At 36.6% G+C, this 17665-nt stretch overlaps 2 protein-coding genes across 5 annotated transcripts; both read left to right on the top strand.

The window, feature by feature from the left end:
- Positions 1-2064: 2064 nt before the first annotated feature.
- LOC107582056 (CD209 antigen-like protein C) lies at positions 2065-8182 on the top strand. Of its 3 annotated transcripts, none has more exons than XM_016267773.1 (7): positions 2065-2609; positions 2730-2831; positions 3805-3954; positions 5256-5410; positions 5553-5674; positions 6746-6869; positions 8074-8182. In XM_016267773.1, the coding sequence occupies exons 1-7, from the start codon at positions 2513-2515 to the stop codon at positions 8113-8115; spliced, it is 792 nt and encodes a 263-aa protein (XP_016123259.1). In that variant the 5' UTR covers positions 2065-2512; the 3' UTR covers positions 8116-8182. The 3 variants fall into 3 exon arrangements, with proteins under 3 accessions (XP_016123259.1, XP_016123258.1, XP_016123260.1); XM_016267772.1 differs by having other exon boundaries at positions 3805-3957; positions 5259-5410; XM_016267774.1 differs by lacking the exon at positions 3805-3954 and having other exon boundaries at positions 2068-2609; positions 5259-5410.
- A 670-nt stretch (positions 8183-8852) lies between these two features.
- On the top strand, positions 8853-16922 carry cops7a (COP9 constitutive photomorphogenic homolog subunit 7A). Of its 2 annotated transcripts, XM_016267770.1 has the most exons (9): positions 8865-8956; positions 9787-9909; positions 10977-11052; positions 11510-11598; positions 11857-12059; positions 12173-12278; positions 14796-14965; positions 16402-16440; positions 16586-16922. In XM_016267770.1, the coding sequence occupies exons 2-8, from the start codon at positions 9787-9789 to the stop codon at positions 16436-16438; spliced, it is 804 nt and encodes a 267-aa protein (XP_016123256.1). In that variant the 5' UTR covers positions 8865-8956; the 3' UTR covers positions 16439-16440; positions 16586-16922. The 2 variants fall into 2 exon arrangements, with proteins under 2 accessions (XP_016123257.1, XP_016123256.1); XM_016267771.1 differs by lacking the exon at positions 16402-16440 and having other exon boundaries at positions 8853-8956.
- Positions 16923-17665: the final 743 nt, after the last annotated feature.

Genomic DNA, 17665 nt, shown 5'->3' with positions numbered 1-17665 from the left:
GCTACCATATTTTTTACGGTGAAGTTCTGGCAACCACAGATTTACGGTATTTTACCGTCAATGTCACAGTTTTTTTTTTACAGTGTTGGATAAACTGTGATTATTGCTATAAATCAATTTTGTTATTGTTATAAATTTTCCTCAGTCTGCCTCTTGGGCTGATTAATACAGTTTTGGGTACTAGACAAAAACTTTGTTAACAGGTTTTGCATACCAGACAAAATTGCTATTTGCTGACAGGATGTTGGCACAATCGAACAAAATAAACCATTTGTCCAGCATAATGTCATATGATGTGGTATGTCATATTTAAACTGTATTTTGGTGTCTATATTTCTTACTTTTTTAAAATAAATTTTTGTACAGGAATTTTGGCTCATATACTCTAATAGAGTCCATGCTTCTACAAAGGCTCATGTATTAACTGGTATTTTCTAAAATGATGAAGACATTTGTAATATATACGTGAAAGAATATGCAGATCAGGACCAGAATACTATACACCTGATCACATCTCAAGTGCATAGTAAACCTCTAGGACATGGATTTTGAACTCCAGGGACCACAAAGGGGTGCTGGGGGTACAGAGAAATGTTGATTAAAAACAGAAGAAAAAAACTATTATATAAAAGTATATTATTTTCTCACACAGTTTCATATGTGAAATAATCTAAGATCAATCTATATAAAACAATAGTATTAATACGTTTTAGCATTTTTAGTGTTTGGTAGATGGAGGAAAACATCGAAGACACATTTTTAAAACTGTTAAAAGTGTTTAAAAAAAGGACTAAAATCAAATGTTTTCAACTCACTGCTTTTCAAAATGTTACAAAGCTTGTAGAATTGAACTCATTCAACTTAAGAGCATTTAATGACTTTTTACGGATATCTGCTGGAGTCTTTTTATCTTGACGTTATGAAGGATGAACTGGAGTTTTTTGCCAAAGACAACAAAGAACTAAATGATATGGCACACACTACTGAAAATGTATAGATTAAGGTAAAACACTATTTTTAAAATTATTATTATTATTATTATTAGTAGTAGTAGTAGTAGTAGTAGTAATAGTAGTAGTAGTAGTAGTATTGCTCTCAGAACAGATCTCTTGTGCATGGAGGAGATGCAGCTGTTTTTGAGAAACCAGGAAGAGGAAGTAAAGAAACAGCTGGAAACATAGGCAAGGAATGCAGAGGACATGCCGACTAACCTTTTATGATAAATGAACAGCTGCAAGAGACAGAGACACATCTGCAGCAGTCTGCACTGGGAATGACGCCAGCTGAGCCAATGAGAATCAAGGGTACTCTTTAAAAAAGTAAATCCAGTTTTTGTCTATACAATAAATTTATTTTTTTCTTTTCTCTGCCTCTTTTTTTGCACTTCTGTCTCAAAATGATATGAAAGTGACTCCTATCTGCGGAATGGCCCAATCACAACCGGGAAATTGAAGTGTGGGAAAAGTTCTGGAATTGGAAAAACTGGAATTTTGAAAGATGAAGACAGAAAAGCAACAATAAATTAATCTTCACAGTATAGAGCTCGGTCAGTCTTTAATGAAAAACAGCAGTGTCATATGAAACAAGGCCAGATTAATTAACATAATTCTGAGTCATAGATTGATCAATAGCCATGATCATGCTTTTGACTTGTGTTTGTTTTTTTTCTACACAGTTTTGTCACAACAGTCTCTGAGAATTGCACAGGAGTGTCTGCCAAAACCTTTAGTAATATAAGCAGTGATCAGTTCTCCCCACTATGACTTTTTAGGTTTTGAGCTCTCCACCAAAATATTGACTGATGGAACGACAACAAAAGATAAGTGCTTTTTTCTGCACCCTTTTAAAAGTTTTGCTATTTTGCTTTCTGTGAACCAGTTGAAAGTATGGCTGTAATTACTTCAATAATTAGATGTCAGATTTCCCAGAAAAGGAAATTAAACATCTAATTATATGTGTAACTTCTTATTAATTAGGTTGCTGTAAATGTAGACTCCATTGTACATCACTACATTACGTAAATCTTTAATTAAAGATAAAAAATAAATAATTTCACTATCATGAACAAACTGTTCTTTTTATTGGCTAGAATGAACTACTGATTCATTGAAAAATATGGGTTGTTCTGTGCATGGTAAAAAAGCTCAGTATTGCATAACCAGCTCTTCTCTAATTCATCCTGTCTGTGTTTAGCCTCTAGCAGCCCTGAATTTGTGCACATGATCACAGGCACAGGGGGAGGGAGAGAAAGGGGGATAAAAGTTTGAGCCCAGCGAGCTGTAAAAAGGAGCAGTTCATACACGTCTGAGCAGAAACACTCAGGAAGAATTTTCTCTTCTTTATTTCTTCCAGGGAAGCTCTCTTTTGGTTTCTCTCTTCTTCGTGGACTGTTATTTCTTCATTGGTGATCTGGAGGACAGGACTAGAAGATAAGGACATTACTTTTGTCAGACAGACTACTTAAGAAGCTCTGTTCATAAATAAACAAATTGACTGAACTTTTTGTTAAAAGATGGAAGACATTGAAAATTACACCAGTTTACAAGAGTTCACAGAAGATATCTCTCAAAGTGGAAACAGACCTATACTCACATCACAGGGTAAACAAGGTAATATGTGTGTATATGCGAGTGTGTGAACTTGAGGGGGGGTGGAAGATAAATGTAGAGAAATGTGGGACAAGTCAGAGTAATAAACAACTAGCTGACGATGATTTTGTGCTTCATCAGGGGTTCACAAAGGGGCGAAGTGTTTGAGGGGGCAGAATTCTCTTGTACTGCTCATTGCTCTACTGACCTCAGTTTGTGCAAACATAGTACTTGGCGTTCTCTGTAAGTAAACACACATTATGCACGTAAGCAAGCCTCTGAATCTCTAGTGCAGAGGGTTTTACAACGAACAGAAGAGACTAGACTAGAGATGCACCAATATTAAAATGCGGGACAATACTGATAAGCCAATATTAATATTCAATACTATCTTCTCTAAATAAATTAAAAATAAAGCAATAAAAACTAAAATCACTCATTTTAAATTTAGACATCACAACATGATATAATGTTGTGATGTCTAATGTACAGTAATGTACAGTATGAAAAATTTATATTCATTTTGAGATTTGCTGTTTAAATGTGATTACATATAAATGTGTTATTCAATGAATAAATGTTATTAAATTAATGTTTGCAATTATTTTGAAGCTTGCGAAAGAATGCATTTAAAAGTTTTATTGAATTAATAAAAGTGTCATTAAATTAATGTGAGAGTTAGATGATGGCAAAGGTAATGTAAATGTAATATGGGAAATGAGCATGCACAACATGGACATATACCAATAAATAAAAATATGATATTGGCCAATATCCAATATGGTACTGATATTTTGTAGATTAGAATAGAATAGAATAGAATAGAATAGGGGGTGCATGGATATTACAATTTTGGGAGAAGATGGTATTAAAATTCTAAATGTAAAAAAAATAAAGTATAAAAATATTGACAAATACCTATAAATAAAATTGTATAATACAGCCAAATAAGCAATATGGTACAATATATTTTGTATCCCTACAGAATAGAATAGAATAGCCTTTTTGCTATTGAGCAGTTAAATGTTTTGTATACAGCTTCAGGATATATATGCAGATATAATTCCTTATATAAAATTTCCTGATAGGCAATTATAATAAATAGCTAGTTTACTGGTACTATAGCTGGTTATTTATAAATGTATTTGTGGTGTCTGAAGTCTTTGTACGGCTGCTAGGTTAAGATATTGATATATAAAACTCGGTCTCTCTGCAGTGGTAAACAGTCGCAGATTAGATGTCGCTGTAAAGCCAGTCAAGAATGATGAGTCTGATGCGTCTCTAACTCTAAAACTTACCGCCATGCAGGAACGTTTCTCCCGCCTTTGCTCTGAATATACAACCCTTGGACAGACTTGTTCAAAACTGGGTGAGGAAACAAAAATATTTGTGTGTATATATAGCCTTTGAACAGAGGAGTAAAGAGTACCTAAAAACCATACTTGAGTAAAAGTATATTACAGTGAAAATTACTCCACTACACGTTACAAGTCACCAATTCCAAAACAACTTGAGTAAAAGTCTTAGAGTATCTGACTTTAACAGTACTTAAGTATTTTACTTATACTAAATATAGGCTCAAAGATGCACTAGTCAAAGAGACATGCCAGTGAAAAACTGTAACGTTGTGGAGAAGCTGCGGAAAACAGGCAGAGGCAAGGATATATGTGCTGGTATTTCATGGAAAAACTAGAACAAACAATAAACCAAAAACCAAAGGGAACGAAGAACAGAATGACTGGCAAACAGACAACCATTACATTCAACAACTCACAAGGAGCTAAAGAACAACTAGGGCTATATATACACACAGGGGGCTAACAAGCTTAACAAAATAAGACACACCTGGGTAGACTAATCAAGGGGAACCAATGAACAAACTGACTACAAACACCACAGGAGACAGGAAGTGACATAAAATTCCAGGGCAAGGCATAGAGAGCATGAAACACAAACAAGAAAGAGTTGATTTGTGAGCAGAGCAATCACGTTTATTTTCTAAAACCAAAATAAAACTGAACACCTCAAAATTACATAACAAAAAAACAAACAAACAAAAAAACAATATCCTTCAAAAAGGTCTCTTCAGTGTAATGGATAAATAAAACATGTTAAGTAAAATTAAAATGCTGAAGCCTTCCTGCAGTGGATGTGCTGGTTTGGGCCTCATTGCCGGCTGCAGTCATGTCCTCATCTCATATATAAAACACCTGTGATTCACAAATACTTGCTAAGGAACTCGCATTCACATAAAGTAGCCATGTTGAAATGTTTGGGTGAGTAAGGGCAAAACGCACAAGATGCAGTACTTTCAGTGACCTGTAATAGGCAGTATCAGGTCTTTTGTAGCAGAAATAAACTGCCAGCTAGGTCCATGCAAAATGTAATGTGTAACTGCAACACTCATTTCAAATGTAGTGGAGTAAAGAGTACAGATACTCATTCAAACATGTAGTGAAGTAGAGAGTAAAAGTTGCTAATATCTTTGATACTCAGTACAACTACAAAGTATCCAAACAGATACTCAAGTACAGTAACTAATTACATTTAATCCAATACTTTACACCTCTGCCTTTGAATGACATTTAATGCCCAAGGGTCAAACGTATCTTGTTATTTTCCCTCTCCCTTTCTTTCACCCATTTATTCTTTAACATCTCTCTTCCGCAGTGATCAAATGTAGGCCATGCCCAGAAGACTGGCTGCATTTAGAAGGAAGGTGTTATTTCTTTAGTGAGGATAAACTTGACTGGCAGCACAGCAAAGACAGCTGCGCGTCTATGGGCGGCCATCTGTCAATACTGCACAGCCATCAACAACACTTAAGTCTGTGGCCGTGTTTGTGAATGGACTTCTTACGTATACAAGATGAAAACTTACTTAAAACTTTGTTTCAATAATTATTATATGCAGCATTTATGTTCATTCAATATGGCTGTACTGATATTTTCATTTTTATTACAGCACACACTTGAAAGTGTCACACACAATCGTGGTGGACTTGACTATCATTACTGGATTGGTTTATCAGACATTGAGACTGAGGGCGTGTGGAAATGGGTGGACAATACAGTGGTTAATACAATGTACGCATACACACACACACACACACAGATAATCTGAACAAAAATAATAACATGTACATATTTAATATATTAATAATTTTCTTTTTTTATTTGTCTTGTACCTTTCTACAGAGATTTTCTTCACCGTTGTTGCCTTTAACTTGCCAACTTACAAATTTTAATTAAACTGAACATCACTGCTTTTTTATTATTATTTTTATTTATTTATTTTATTATTTATTTTAATATTGGTGTAAAGATATTTCCATATAATATTTCAATCATTTGTTTTTGAAAAAAAGCCAATTGTTTAAGTATTATGTATACTTTTTTTCTCACACAGAATATATAGGTCTGTACATGAAAAAAATATAGCTACATTTATATGTTAGGGTGTCCCTTCATATTTGGGGGTCCTTGGTCCTTAAAACATCTGAAAACCCTGGATATAGACAAGTAAAACCAAAGCAGGAATTTGTCTTAAAGGGGTCATATGTTGCGATTTCAAGTTTTCCTTTCTCTTTGGAGTGTCAAGCGAGCGAGAGAGAGAGAGAGACAGGGTCACATCACAGTGGAGTCAGCTGTCTTAACCGTGGCTTGTGTACTGCAAACACATACCAGCTTCATCACTGTGTCTGTCACGCGACTCTGTCCCCCCTTCGGGCTCTGTCTTTACATTTATGTTGAAAGCTGAAGCTCGCGATTATGGTAAGGGGCGTTACATTTCCGACGAGTGCTTGCAGTGTTCGGCCAATCACAATGCACTGGGTCAGCTGGCCAATCAGAGCAGACTGCGCTTGTCGGAAGGTGGGACTTTGTAGAAAACGTAGCGTTTGAGAGAGGCGGGGCATAAAGGACCTACAATAATGTACAGTATTTGAAAAAGAATGTGTTTTTTGAACATTAAAGCATGTCAACATATTCTGTTACACCAAATACACAAAATAATGATCTTTAAAAAAGCATCATATGACCCCTTTAAAAAAAATCTCAGTGACAGTCAAGGCAGTGGAGGTTATTTAAATACAAATTGGTTTCTCTGAGGTGATATTAATATTATGTTTTCCTAAATTGTTCCGCTGCTCTCCGTAGGTTCTGGAGTGAATGGGATAAAGAGCCCATTAACCACCAGTCAGGTGGGATTCATGGAGAAAACTGCTCAGTGCTGGACTCACACTCGATAACGTGGTTTGACGTGCCATGTGATTTCAATTACATTTACATTTAGTCATTTAGCAGACACTTTTATCCAAAGCGACTTACGATTGGGGTATACATAAAGCGATTCTTCTTAAAGAGGCAAACAGACACAGGAAGTGGTTGTAATACCAAGTTCTTGGACAATGTTCAAATAAGTACAAGCTAGAAAGAGAAGGAATAAATAAAGAGAGAGAATTATATATTTTTTTTTAATGATGAAGTCAAGTAGCTTCGAAAGAGATGAGTTTTCAGCTGTCGCTTGAAAATTGTCAGGGATTCAGCATTCCGGATAGGGGTGGAAGATTGTTCCACCAGCCAGGAGTGGTGAACGAGAATGTTCTGGAAAGTGATTTTGAGCCCCTCTGTGATCGTACCACGAGGCGTTGCTCACTAGCGGATCTCAGACTTCTGGATGGGATGTAGATTCGTAGTAGCGAGTGGAAGTAGACGGGTGCTGAGCCTGTGGCTGTTCTATATGCAAGCATCAATGTCTTGAACTTGATTCGAGCTGCAACCGGTAGCCAGTGCAAGGAGATAAAGAGAGGTGTAACATGGGCTCTTTTGGGCTCGTTGAAGACCAGTCGTACCGCTGCATTCTGAATCATTTGTAGAGGTTTGATTGTGCTTGATGGAAGTCCAGCCAGAAGAGCATTGCAGTAGTCCAGCCTAGAGATGACAAGGGCCTGGACAAGAAGTTGTGCAGCATGCTCGTTAGAAAGGGCCTGATCTTTCTGATGTTGTGCAATGCAAACCTGCATGATTGAGCGGTCTTTGCAATGTGGTCTTTGAAGGTCAGCTGGTTATCAAAAGTTACACCAAGATTTCTGACCAAAGTTGATGGGGTAATTGTAGAAGAACCTAGCTGGATGGGAAAATCATACTGTAGAGTTGGAGTGGCAGGGAAGACAAGAAACTCAGTCTTTGCCAGGTTGAGCTGTAGGTGATATTCTTTCATCCATGCCGAGATGTCCAGCAGGCAGCCTGAGATCCGTGCAGCTACCGTTGGATCATCTGGTTGAAATGATAGCAATGGTAGGAGAAGCCATGTGCCTGTATGATGGGATCCAGTGATGTTGTGTATATGGAGAAGAGGAGGGGTCCAAGAACTAATCCCTGAGGAACCCCAGTGACAAGTTGGTGTGCTTTGGATACCTCCCCTCCCCAAGCCACCCTGAAAGACCTACCAGTGAGATAGGATTCAAACCAGCGAAGTGAATTACAAACGTATCTGCGAGATGGATCCTATCACCATTAACATTTGATTTGAAGAATATATATAAAACTGTATCTCTATTTTTCTATTGCCTTCGTTCTTTTTAATAAACAGTGAAACGGAAATTCTCAGATTCTATTTAGTTTGTGTGTCTTTGATTTGACTTGAGATTTGGGACACTTAAAACATTGCATAATGTTTTTTCCTCTCATCATCACCCCCTTTGCCTCAGGCACCAAAAAAAATACAAAGATTTTATGCAATCAAAGTTATGTTGGCTGGTTTTAGGAAGGTTTCGGGCACTTTTAAGCTGGTCAGGCTTGGAAACCGGCTTAAACCAGCTAAGACTAACAACCCATTTATGTTGGTTTAAGATGGGTACAAGGAGAATTCAATATAAAACGTAATTCAACACAAGATAATGACATTACACAACAGTTAGGATATTTGTTCCACAACATTTTAAGCTATTCTGTGTCTTTACACAACTCCTCTACAGATACATCAAACTTTTGGACACAGGTGATAGTGATATAAGTTAATAAGGTTAATTACATAAATGTTTTCATCTAAGTACTTTATCTAAATTCATATTGGTTTTGTAAACACATGTAATATAAATGTCATTATTTCTTTCCAAACTTCTTATTATTATCATCATCATCATCATCGCTGGCTTTGATTCATTGTGAAGACTTCCCAAGACGCTATACTTCTCATAACCATACGGTGGCAATGTTTATCTGCTCTCTCTTGCAATCGCTCTGTGAACACGCCCACCCTTCTACCTCTCCGCCAATCAGAGAGCACGTTTTCATGTTGTATCACACTTGCTAACGGAAGTAGTGGCACCACAGTTGACACAAACAACCTCAGTCTTTATAAATAAGGTAAATATACCGCTTTTTCTGCACATTTCACCAGGCGACTTGTGGTCGCACGTTATTATTAAACATTTGAGCGTACTTGGCAAAGTATGCAACGATGCGTGATTACGTAAGACCTCAGTTTACTAGAGGCAAGGCCTAGCTGCTGGTGTGTTGATGTACTTCATACCGGGTGCTGAACAGACTGACTGGTTTATTCTCTTAAACTGATGTTTATTAGTATTAAACAACACAGAATGCTTTTAGACTCAATTTAACAAAGTATATGTACGGTTAGAATATGGATTCATGTGCTAAAATCTAGTAACTGTCGAGGAACACAATTAACACTTTAGTTCACTATAATAAAACATTGTTTTGAGAAGTGTTGTAACTCTACTTGCATGCGTGTTAGTTGTCATTTGTAGTCTCCTAAATAATCTCATTGTGTCAATCTCAAGTGCATTTAAATACATCTCTTCTTGGCTGCCTCGGAGATGTAATCTTCTTGTGCATTTGGCAGCCTTGTTTTAATCATCATGAAAGTGCATCATGCATAACTTCGCCCAGATAATGTAGTTATTTTTACCATGAGCCACCTGTCATATTAAATTCTTGCATCAAAGTGTCGTTGAAAGCTGGATCAACAGCAATTTAACAGCCCAATGAAGCATGTGTATTGTACATGAGTTACTGAGGCTTTCAAGTACAGATTTAATAAGAACAACTCCTGCATTTAATAGGTCTGAACATAGTACTTTCTATTTATGAAACTTGTTCTTTTGCTTAGAATATCCACCTCATGCTTTCCGAAGCTGGGATCTGGGTTGTTTAAACTCTTTCTCTTCCTTCAGATGGAGGTGGATCAGCTGCTGTCTCTCTCAGGTCCAGCTCTGGCTCAGGCCATCAGCTCTCTGCTGGAAACCCCAGGCCTCTACGTTTTCTCAGACATACTAGAACTGCCCAACGTCCGTGAGGTGAGTTTTTGTGCTAAAAAATCTATTTCAGTTCGACTTGGTGACTTTTCATGAATTCTGTGTCAAATGTAATTGTTTTAAATATCAGCGCTTGTGTGTCATATTCAATGTCAAGGCTATTAATCATCTGTTCAAGTGCTGAGCTATTTTGTTTTCTTTTTTTGATGTGCTTCGCCATGGTGTCTGAAACCAAATCCAATTTTTTGAATATCCTATTCAAATCAGATTAGTGTAATATGCTCTTGAACACTCTTGAAACAAGTATGCTACACTAATCTAATTTGAATGGCATATACAAAAAAATCATACCCGCACACAGGGCATCTGATTAATTTAAGTCTGATCAATATCATTTTTTATGATTTGAAATCTTTCATATTCAATCTGAACAGTCAGGTTGCAATTCCAAGTTTTTGTTTCCCATTCAGAGCATCCCACATATTTGATGTCAGTATGCATTTACATAGACATTTATATTACAATATACATTAGTTTTATATATATTACACTTACTTACAATATATAATTATACTTTACTTCAGTCTTCAGTGTCACATGATCCTTCAGAAATCATTCTAATATGCTGATTGAGCAGTTGTCCTGCTTCATTGTGGAAAACCTGATCATTTTTTTCATGATTCTTTGACTAGAAAGTTCAAAAGAGCATAATTTATTTGAAATAGAATTTATCGTTACTTTATATATGTCTTTACTGTCCTTTTGATCATTTAAAGTGTCCCTTCTGAATAAAAGTAATCATTTCTTTCTTAAAAAAAAACATACTGACTCAATCTTACGTTAACATAACACATATTTATTATATTATATATTATTATATTGACATTTGCTAGGAGTGCTGTAATAAAACCAATTGGAAAGTCAACAGATGTCATCACTGCATTACATGCACGCTTCTCCGCCAAATATTGCACAGAGATCCCAGAGTACTCATGTACCACACCGTCATTCCTACAGAGCCCAGCTAAAGTGTTTACCTGCTAAACACAAAATACTTCAACACTTTGTCACATCAATCTTTGACTGCACTTCACTTTCCCTCTCTCTAGCTGGAGACGGGTCCCCACGCTCCAGTGTACCAGCTTCTCAATCTTTTTGCGTATGGAACTTACTGCGACTATAAAGGTAACCATGACAACAAATGATCTGACCAGATATTGGCCCCCTGAGGCGGCAGGTTCATTCCCTGCTCTGACTCAGAATGAGACTGTATATGCTGCCCTTTGCCTTGCTAAATAAGTTAACTCCTGTGAGGGAGAAGCAGGAGTCTCTGGCCCATGTTCTATTGCAGATTTTACCAGGGCTTTGATGTAATCAGTTGTTTTCCTCCCGGCTGTGCGGATGGTTATAATGTATGTTAATTTAATGTACAGTGGGGCAAAAAAGTATTTAGTCAGCCACCAATTGTGCAAGTTCTCCCACTTAAAAAGATGAGAGAGGCCTGTAATTTTCATCATAGGTATACCTCAACTATGAGAGACAAAATGATAAAAAAAATCCAGAAAATCACATTGTAGGATTTTTAAAGAATTAATTGGTAAATTCCTCGGTAAAATAAGTATTTGGTCACCTACACATTTAGAGAGGGCAGCCTCACTTCCTGAACTCACACCCGCCCAGAAGAACAAACTCCGTCACCTGTCAATCATCAGCCTGGCCTCCAATCTAAAGGTAGTGATTCATCCGTTCTCAACTGAAGGTTTATTAGCACTGTTTTTAATGAGTTCTGTTATGATCAGCACAGCTGTTAACAATATGGGCTATTAGTGTTATTGACTGCATGATTGACGAAACCAATATTCTCTTATCAAGCCTTTGTAATATTACTAGGACATTATTTTCAAAATGTAAATTAGAAGTTTCAACTTAGCCCAGAGCATAGTATTCATAAGAAACAAAGTTTAAAAAAACACCTCTCTCTCTGGATAGTGTCTGCCGTATTCACTACTGCTCCAGCAGTTAGAGCTGAAGAATGTGCGCGAGCTGGAAGACCTGCTGATCGAGGCTGTTTACAGTGACATTATCCATGGGAAACTGGACCAGAGGAACCAGCAGGTCGAGGTAGATTGCAGCATAGGTCGAGACCTGGGCCCCAATGAATTACCCAACATTGCCAACACACTGCAGGAGTGGTAAGCGTGTATTTGTGTTTGTGTCAGGATGCTGCAATGTACTCTGTTGCTGATGTAAAAAGGGAAACGCCTTGCTGGTGGTATTAAATATTCTGTCTGTTTGTGTCTCTCAGGTGTACAGGCTGTGAAGCAGTTCTGTGTGGCATTGAGGAGCAGGTGTCAAGAGCCAATCAGTACAGAGAAACCCAGCTCAAGGTCAAAGTTCAAGTGGAAACAGAGGTTTGTGTGTGAATCTTTATCCATCATAAGTGACATACAATATTAGATAATTTCAATGATAAAGATTTTGGTTTCATGTGATTTTGGCATATTTTTTTTAATATCATTTGAAGTTTCAAATGACAAAATGTTTCAAAATATAAAAGTAAAAAGCAAATAAAAAGTAAACATACTTTGATATTTTCTTTACATTTTGTATACATGTGAGTGTACACATGTAATCATTATTTTCAAGGTTTTAAAATGTTTTTATTTATGAATTTCATTAAAAAATATTAATAAATATAAAAGATAACATTACAAATATATTATTTAATATAAACGCTACATTTATATTTAACAAATAATACATTTATACACATACATACTGTACATTCTATATAAATAATGAAAATTATGCCAAACAATTTCTTTCTTCATTATGATTTCAAGACAGTTACATCACCCTGCCTTTTTTTTCTTTTTTTTTACTTTAAGCCCCCAAGAATATCCAAATGAATGTCAATTCAGGAATCTAAAGCATGTTAATCATTGAAGAAGCGTAAATAAGCATCACTTCAATGACCCACATATAAAGGCCGTTTTAGGTGTTTACCTGTTTGATGAGTAAAATTAAACATTTCTATTTAAGTATATAAAGGCTATATTCAGAATATATAGAATGTGCTCCGTTTTTGATTGGACTGCCAAAAATGAAAAGTTATGATATGGATATTTTTTTATATTATTTTAATGTTCCTTAAGGTTAATAAAAAAAGTTTTTGCACAAAAACTCACGCGTTAAGCAACTGAATGCCAGTAGACAGTATACTGTGTCAGGGGTGCCGCTAAGGGGGGGGAAGTTAGGATTATTCTAAGGGCCCACGCACTTTTGGGGCCCCCAGAGATCTGTTTTATTAGTAGTAACAGTAGTAGTAGTAATGTAATAGAAATTATAAATGTATCTACCAAAGAATTACAAATAAAACAAAATTACGGCTTATTTCTGCATTTCCGGCAAAATTATCTCCCCCCCCCCCCCCCCATTCAGTGCATGGTTTCGTCCCGTCCTACTTAACCTAGAGTCACTAAGTGAGATCAGATGGTTAACTGTCAAATTAGATATGTCTTCGAGGTCGAGGGGGGGCAAACCGAGCCGGATGATTTGGTCAGTCGCACTTTTTTAAACACATTTTAGGTTTGCTATAGAAAATCTACAAATTCACACTCTGATTGGATTGCATAGAGCAGCAGCAAGAAGCTCGTGAGGTTGTCATGGCAACCAGATACACTGCATGCGAATTACGACTGTGCTTCTATTTTGATACACTAAACTTAGCAATAAACACGTTGAAAATAATACACAATAAACATGTCGGTCAAAACGATCTCAAAGGAGGCTTTTATTAAGCAAATCAAGGAGTGAATTACTCATCCACTGTTTAAAAAAAATAATTTAGCTGGCTTTCGACAGACAGGGTCACAATTATCTACAGTGTATAATGCTAAAGGTTTTGGGGTTAAGGTTCATAATGTAACGTTAGATTTTTTTTACATTACATGCTGTATGTGCATAGGTAGCTAGCAAAGAAGGAATACAGCTGTTAAGCTAATAGTCACATTTAGCTGAGTAAAATCATGATTGAGAAACTGCTGGAAATGCTGGTGTTATTTATTATTTTAGGTTTTTGATTTTTGTGTTTGTCCCAGTGAAGCATTTCTATTAATATAACTGATTAAGTAGTCAAATTCATTCCTTATCAGCAGAATAGTGTGGTACAGAAAGTCTATGTCCATAGAAAAGGTTCGAATTATGTTACTGATACCTAATGGTCAAAAGCAATAGCTAAAGTAATAGTTCAATATTATTAAATTGCAGACAAAGATTTTGAATAGCTAGGTTGGCTTGTACACTATATTGCCAAAAGTATTGGGACCCCCTCTAATGAGCAGGTTTGACTACTTTAGTAATTTCCATGAATACAAATCTTAATATTTAAGCATATAATGATATTCTAGGGAATCGTGTGCTTCTAATTGTATACCAATAGTTTGAACAGGACCCTTTTCTATTCTAACACAAGAATGCCTCTGTGTATAAGGCAAGGTTAAAAAATAAATAGATTGATTCAGTCAGTGTGGAAGAACTTGACTGGTCTGCATGTGTTAGAATAGAAAAGGGTCCTGTTGAAACTATTGGTATAAAATTAGAAGCACACAATTCCCTAGAATATCATTATATGCTTCAATATTAATATTTGTACTCGTGGAAATTACTAAAGTAGTCAAACCTGTTCATTAGAAGGGAGGGTCCCAATACTTTGGGCAATATAGTGTATGTTTGGTGCGGTAGGGGGCCCATATTCTCATATTCTTTCATAGGGTCCAAAATTGCTAGCAGCGCCCCTGTACTGTGTAGTAATATAACATCTTGAACATGGCCTCTTTTCACTGTATGTTTAAAGAGTTCATATTTTATATTTCACTTTGACAACTCCAGGATTTAATGACAAGTTTTTTTCTCACCTTTTTATTTAGGTATCAAACCTACAAAAAACCCTTAAGGCAAGTTCTGCTTCCCCATCATCTGGCCCCGCCCCTGCTGGAGCAGCGTCCAATCAGGATGCAGACCAGCCAGCTGAGCCAAGAGACCCTGCCTCCTCTCAGGAACCACGGCAACCAGGAAAAAAGAGTTCAAAGGTCAAAGGGTAAGTGAACTGCATTTTAGGGTTTACTGCCTCAGAATCACCTCCAGTTAGTGTCTATAATGTATTCTGTAATGTACCATAACACTAGAAAGTATCACAGTGGTTTATATTAAAAAAAGCCCTGCACTGTTTTTTTGCTATTAAAACTACCAGCCTCACTACACATAAGTCATACATCTTAGGGAGTTAATATTTACTAATGGCATTTTTAAGCACATAGAATGTGATTTATGAGTATTTGTGTGCGCTGTTTCGGTGAGCTTATGTACTGCTTCCTGCCTTTAGTTAAGTGTGATGTATAAGAAATCACCCACAGGCTTATAGTCCTAATTAAGTCCCAACGAGTTTAAAATTGTCTCTGTCCTGGTTTGGAAATCTCATGTCAGGATGTGCACTGGAAAGAGAGGGGCTTTTGATCACCACTGCTTTTTCTTTGTCACTGAAGAATGTCAGTTAAGAAGAGGTATAATTTATTCAAGGCTGATCTGAGTCCAAGGCTTTAAAGGCGTCTCAGTGGAGACTCGTCATTAACATTTCAGGACTACTCCTTGTCCATGTGGGAAACTGCCGCTAATTTTCCAATAATAATTATCAGATTATTAAAATATGATTAGGAGAATACATTAAAGGCATGTCCTGGCTAAGATACACGTTAAGATCATTCACTTTTGTGACATAATGAAATTAATTTAGAGTTGCACCTTTTTTAGGCATTCAAAATGAGTGTAAATAGGGCCAGATAATTAAAGGAATAGCTCACTCAAAAATGAATATGTACTCACCCACAGGCCATCCAATATGTAGTGGAGTTTGTTTTTTCACTGGAACGGATTTGGAGAAATTTAGCATTACATCACTTACTTGCCAATGGATCCTCTACAGTGAATGGATGCCATCAGAATCAGAGGCAAAAAGAATCAAAAAGCTGATAAAAGCATCACAGTAAAGTGATCAATATGACTCCAGTTCATCAGTTGACATCTTGTGAAGTAAAAAGCTGCATGTTTGTAGGAAATAGATCTATCAATAAGACGTTTTAAATTTAAACTGTAATTTCTGGCCAAAATACCAATTCATACTCCATAATAACACTTCCTCCAGTGAAAAAGTCCATTCCCTGTTGTCCTCTCACATCAAAATCCATAGACTTTTTGTAGAACTGTTTTGGACTGTTTTCGTTTGTAAAGGGTGCTTGATCTGTGCATATTTCTCTCCTGATTCAGACAAGATGACTTTTTCACTGGAGAAGCCAATATTATGGATAGAGGACTTGAAGTTAAAAACATCTTAATGATCGATTTGTTTTTTACAAACACAGATTTTTACATCACAATACATAATCATAATCGTGGATTACTTGTGGATTATTGTGATGCTTTTATCAGCTGTTTTGTGAGCAAGTGATGTAATGCTAAATTTCTCCAAATCTGTTCCAGTGAAAAAACAAACTCATCTACATCTTGGATGTCTTGAGGGTAAGTAAATTCTCTACAAATTTAAATTTTTGGGTGAACTAATCCATCAGCATTAAATATGCACCATTTATAGCCACAAGGAAAATCACAAAGTATCATTATAATATCAAAATTTCACCTGAACAATTCTTTCTGTATTTTTCAGGCTTCGTGGGAGCGGAAAGATTTGGTCAAAGTCTAATTGATCTTAAGCGCTGAACTCAATCTTCAGTAACCCACTCACAGACAGACATATTGTGGACTGCTTGCTTGGATAGACAGAAAAACAAAACTTGCCACTTCTCAGACACAATCTAACACAAATACATAATCTAACACAAATACAACTTTTACACAATGCTGGGAGCGTGTTTATGTACATGTGTGCTGTAAATGTCATTTAATTTGACTCATACTCCTTTTCCTTTGCGTGTGTGTTTTGTTTGTTATTAAATCTGGATGTAAATTGATGAAGCCAGTGAATAAATGATATCCATCTGTCACCCTGTGTAGTCTCTGGCTTTCATGTTTCCTTTCCTCTAATGTTAAGTGCTGCTAAATGTTTCGTCTCAATGGGGGCATGTCTGCTAAGAGGTCATGACATTAATTAGCTACTCTTTAATGTCGGAGCCCTGAAATAACATCCTGGTTTCTTCTCTTTCTGTCTCCCTCTCAGCAACATGCGCTCTTCCCTCCACTGTGTTATGCAAAATGCCCTTTATCCAGCCATTAAGCTTGACTAAAGCAATGTTTCTCCCTGTCCTGCATAATGGTCTCTAATGGTAGCGATTAACTTGTGGTAGCCACTCAAAAATGAAGGAGAACAATAAAAAGCAGAGAGCAATGATATACTTTTACATTAACCTCTGTCTGTAGAAATCCATCCATCTCAAAATCCCTGATCCTTTTTACGCACACACCCTCTTCTGTTTCTCTCTATAAATAGTGGTGTTAATTTCAGTCGGTGTGACTGAGGTTCACTGTTTCTCGGTCTCTCAGCTCTGAGCAGATGGGAGCTGTGAACTTTTGCTGCTTACATACAGTGTGTGTGCGTGTGAAGTGTCTTTGTGTCCTGGTGTTTTGTTGCTGTGCAATGGCTAATGAGTGTTCGTGGTGTCCCTTTGGCCTGGCTGTTTGGCGTGCGTGATTGTATGACTCACTGTCATATAGGCAGTCCTTTCAAACACCACACACACACAAAAAACACGTTTTAAAACACCAGAGACGGCTTTTTATTGACTTCATA

This window comes from Sinocyclocheilus grahami, unplaced genomic scaffold, assembly GCF_001515645.1.
Source record: "Sinocyclocheilus grahami isolate Dianchi unplaced genomic scaffold, SAMN03320097.WGS_v1.1 scaffold40.1, whole genome shotgun sequence".
NCBI classification, from domain to species: domain Eukaryota; kingdom Metazoa; phylum Chordata; class Actinopteri; order Cypriniformes; family Cyprinidae; genus Sinocyclocheilus; species Sinocyclocheilus grahami.
Note: the sequence above shows the minus strand (reverse complement) of the source record. Positions and strands in the feature narration are given on the sequence as shown.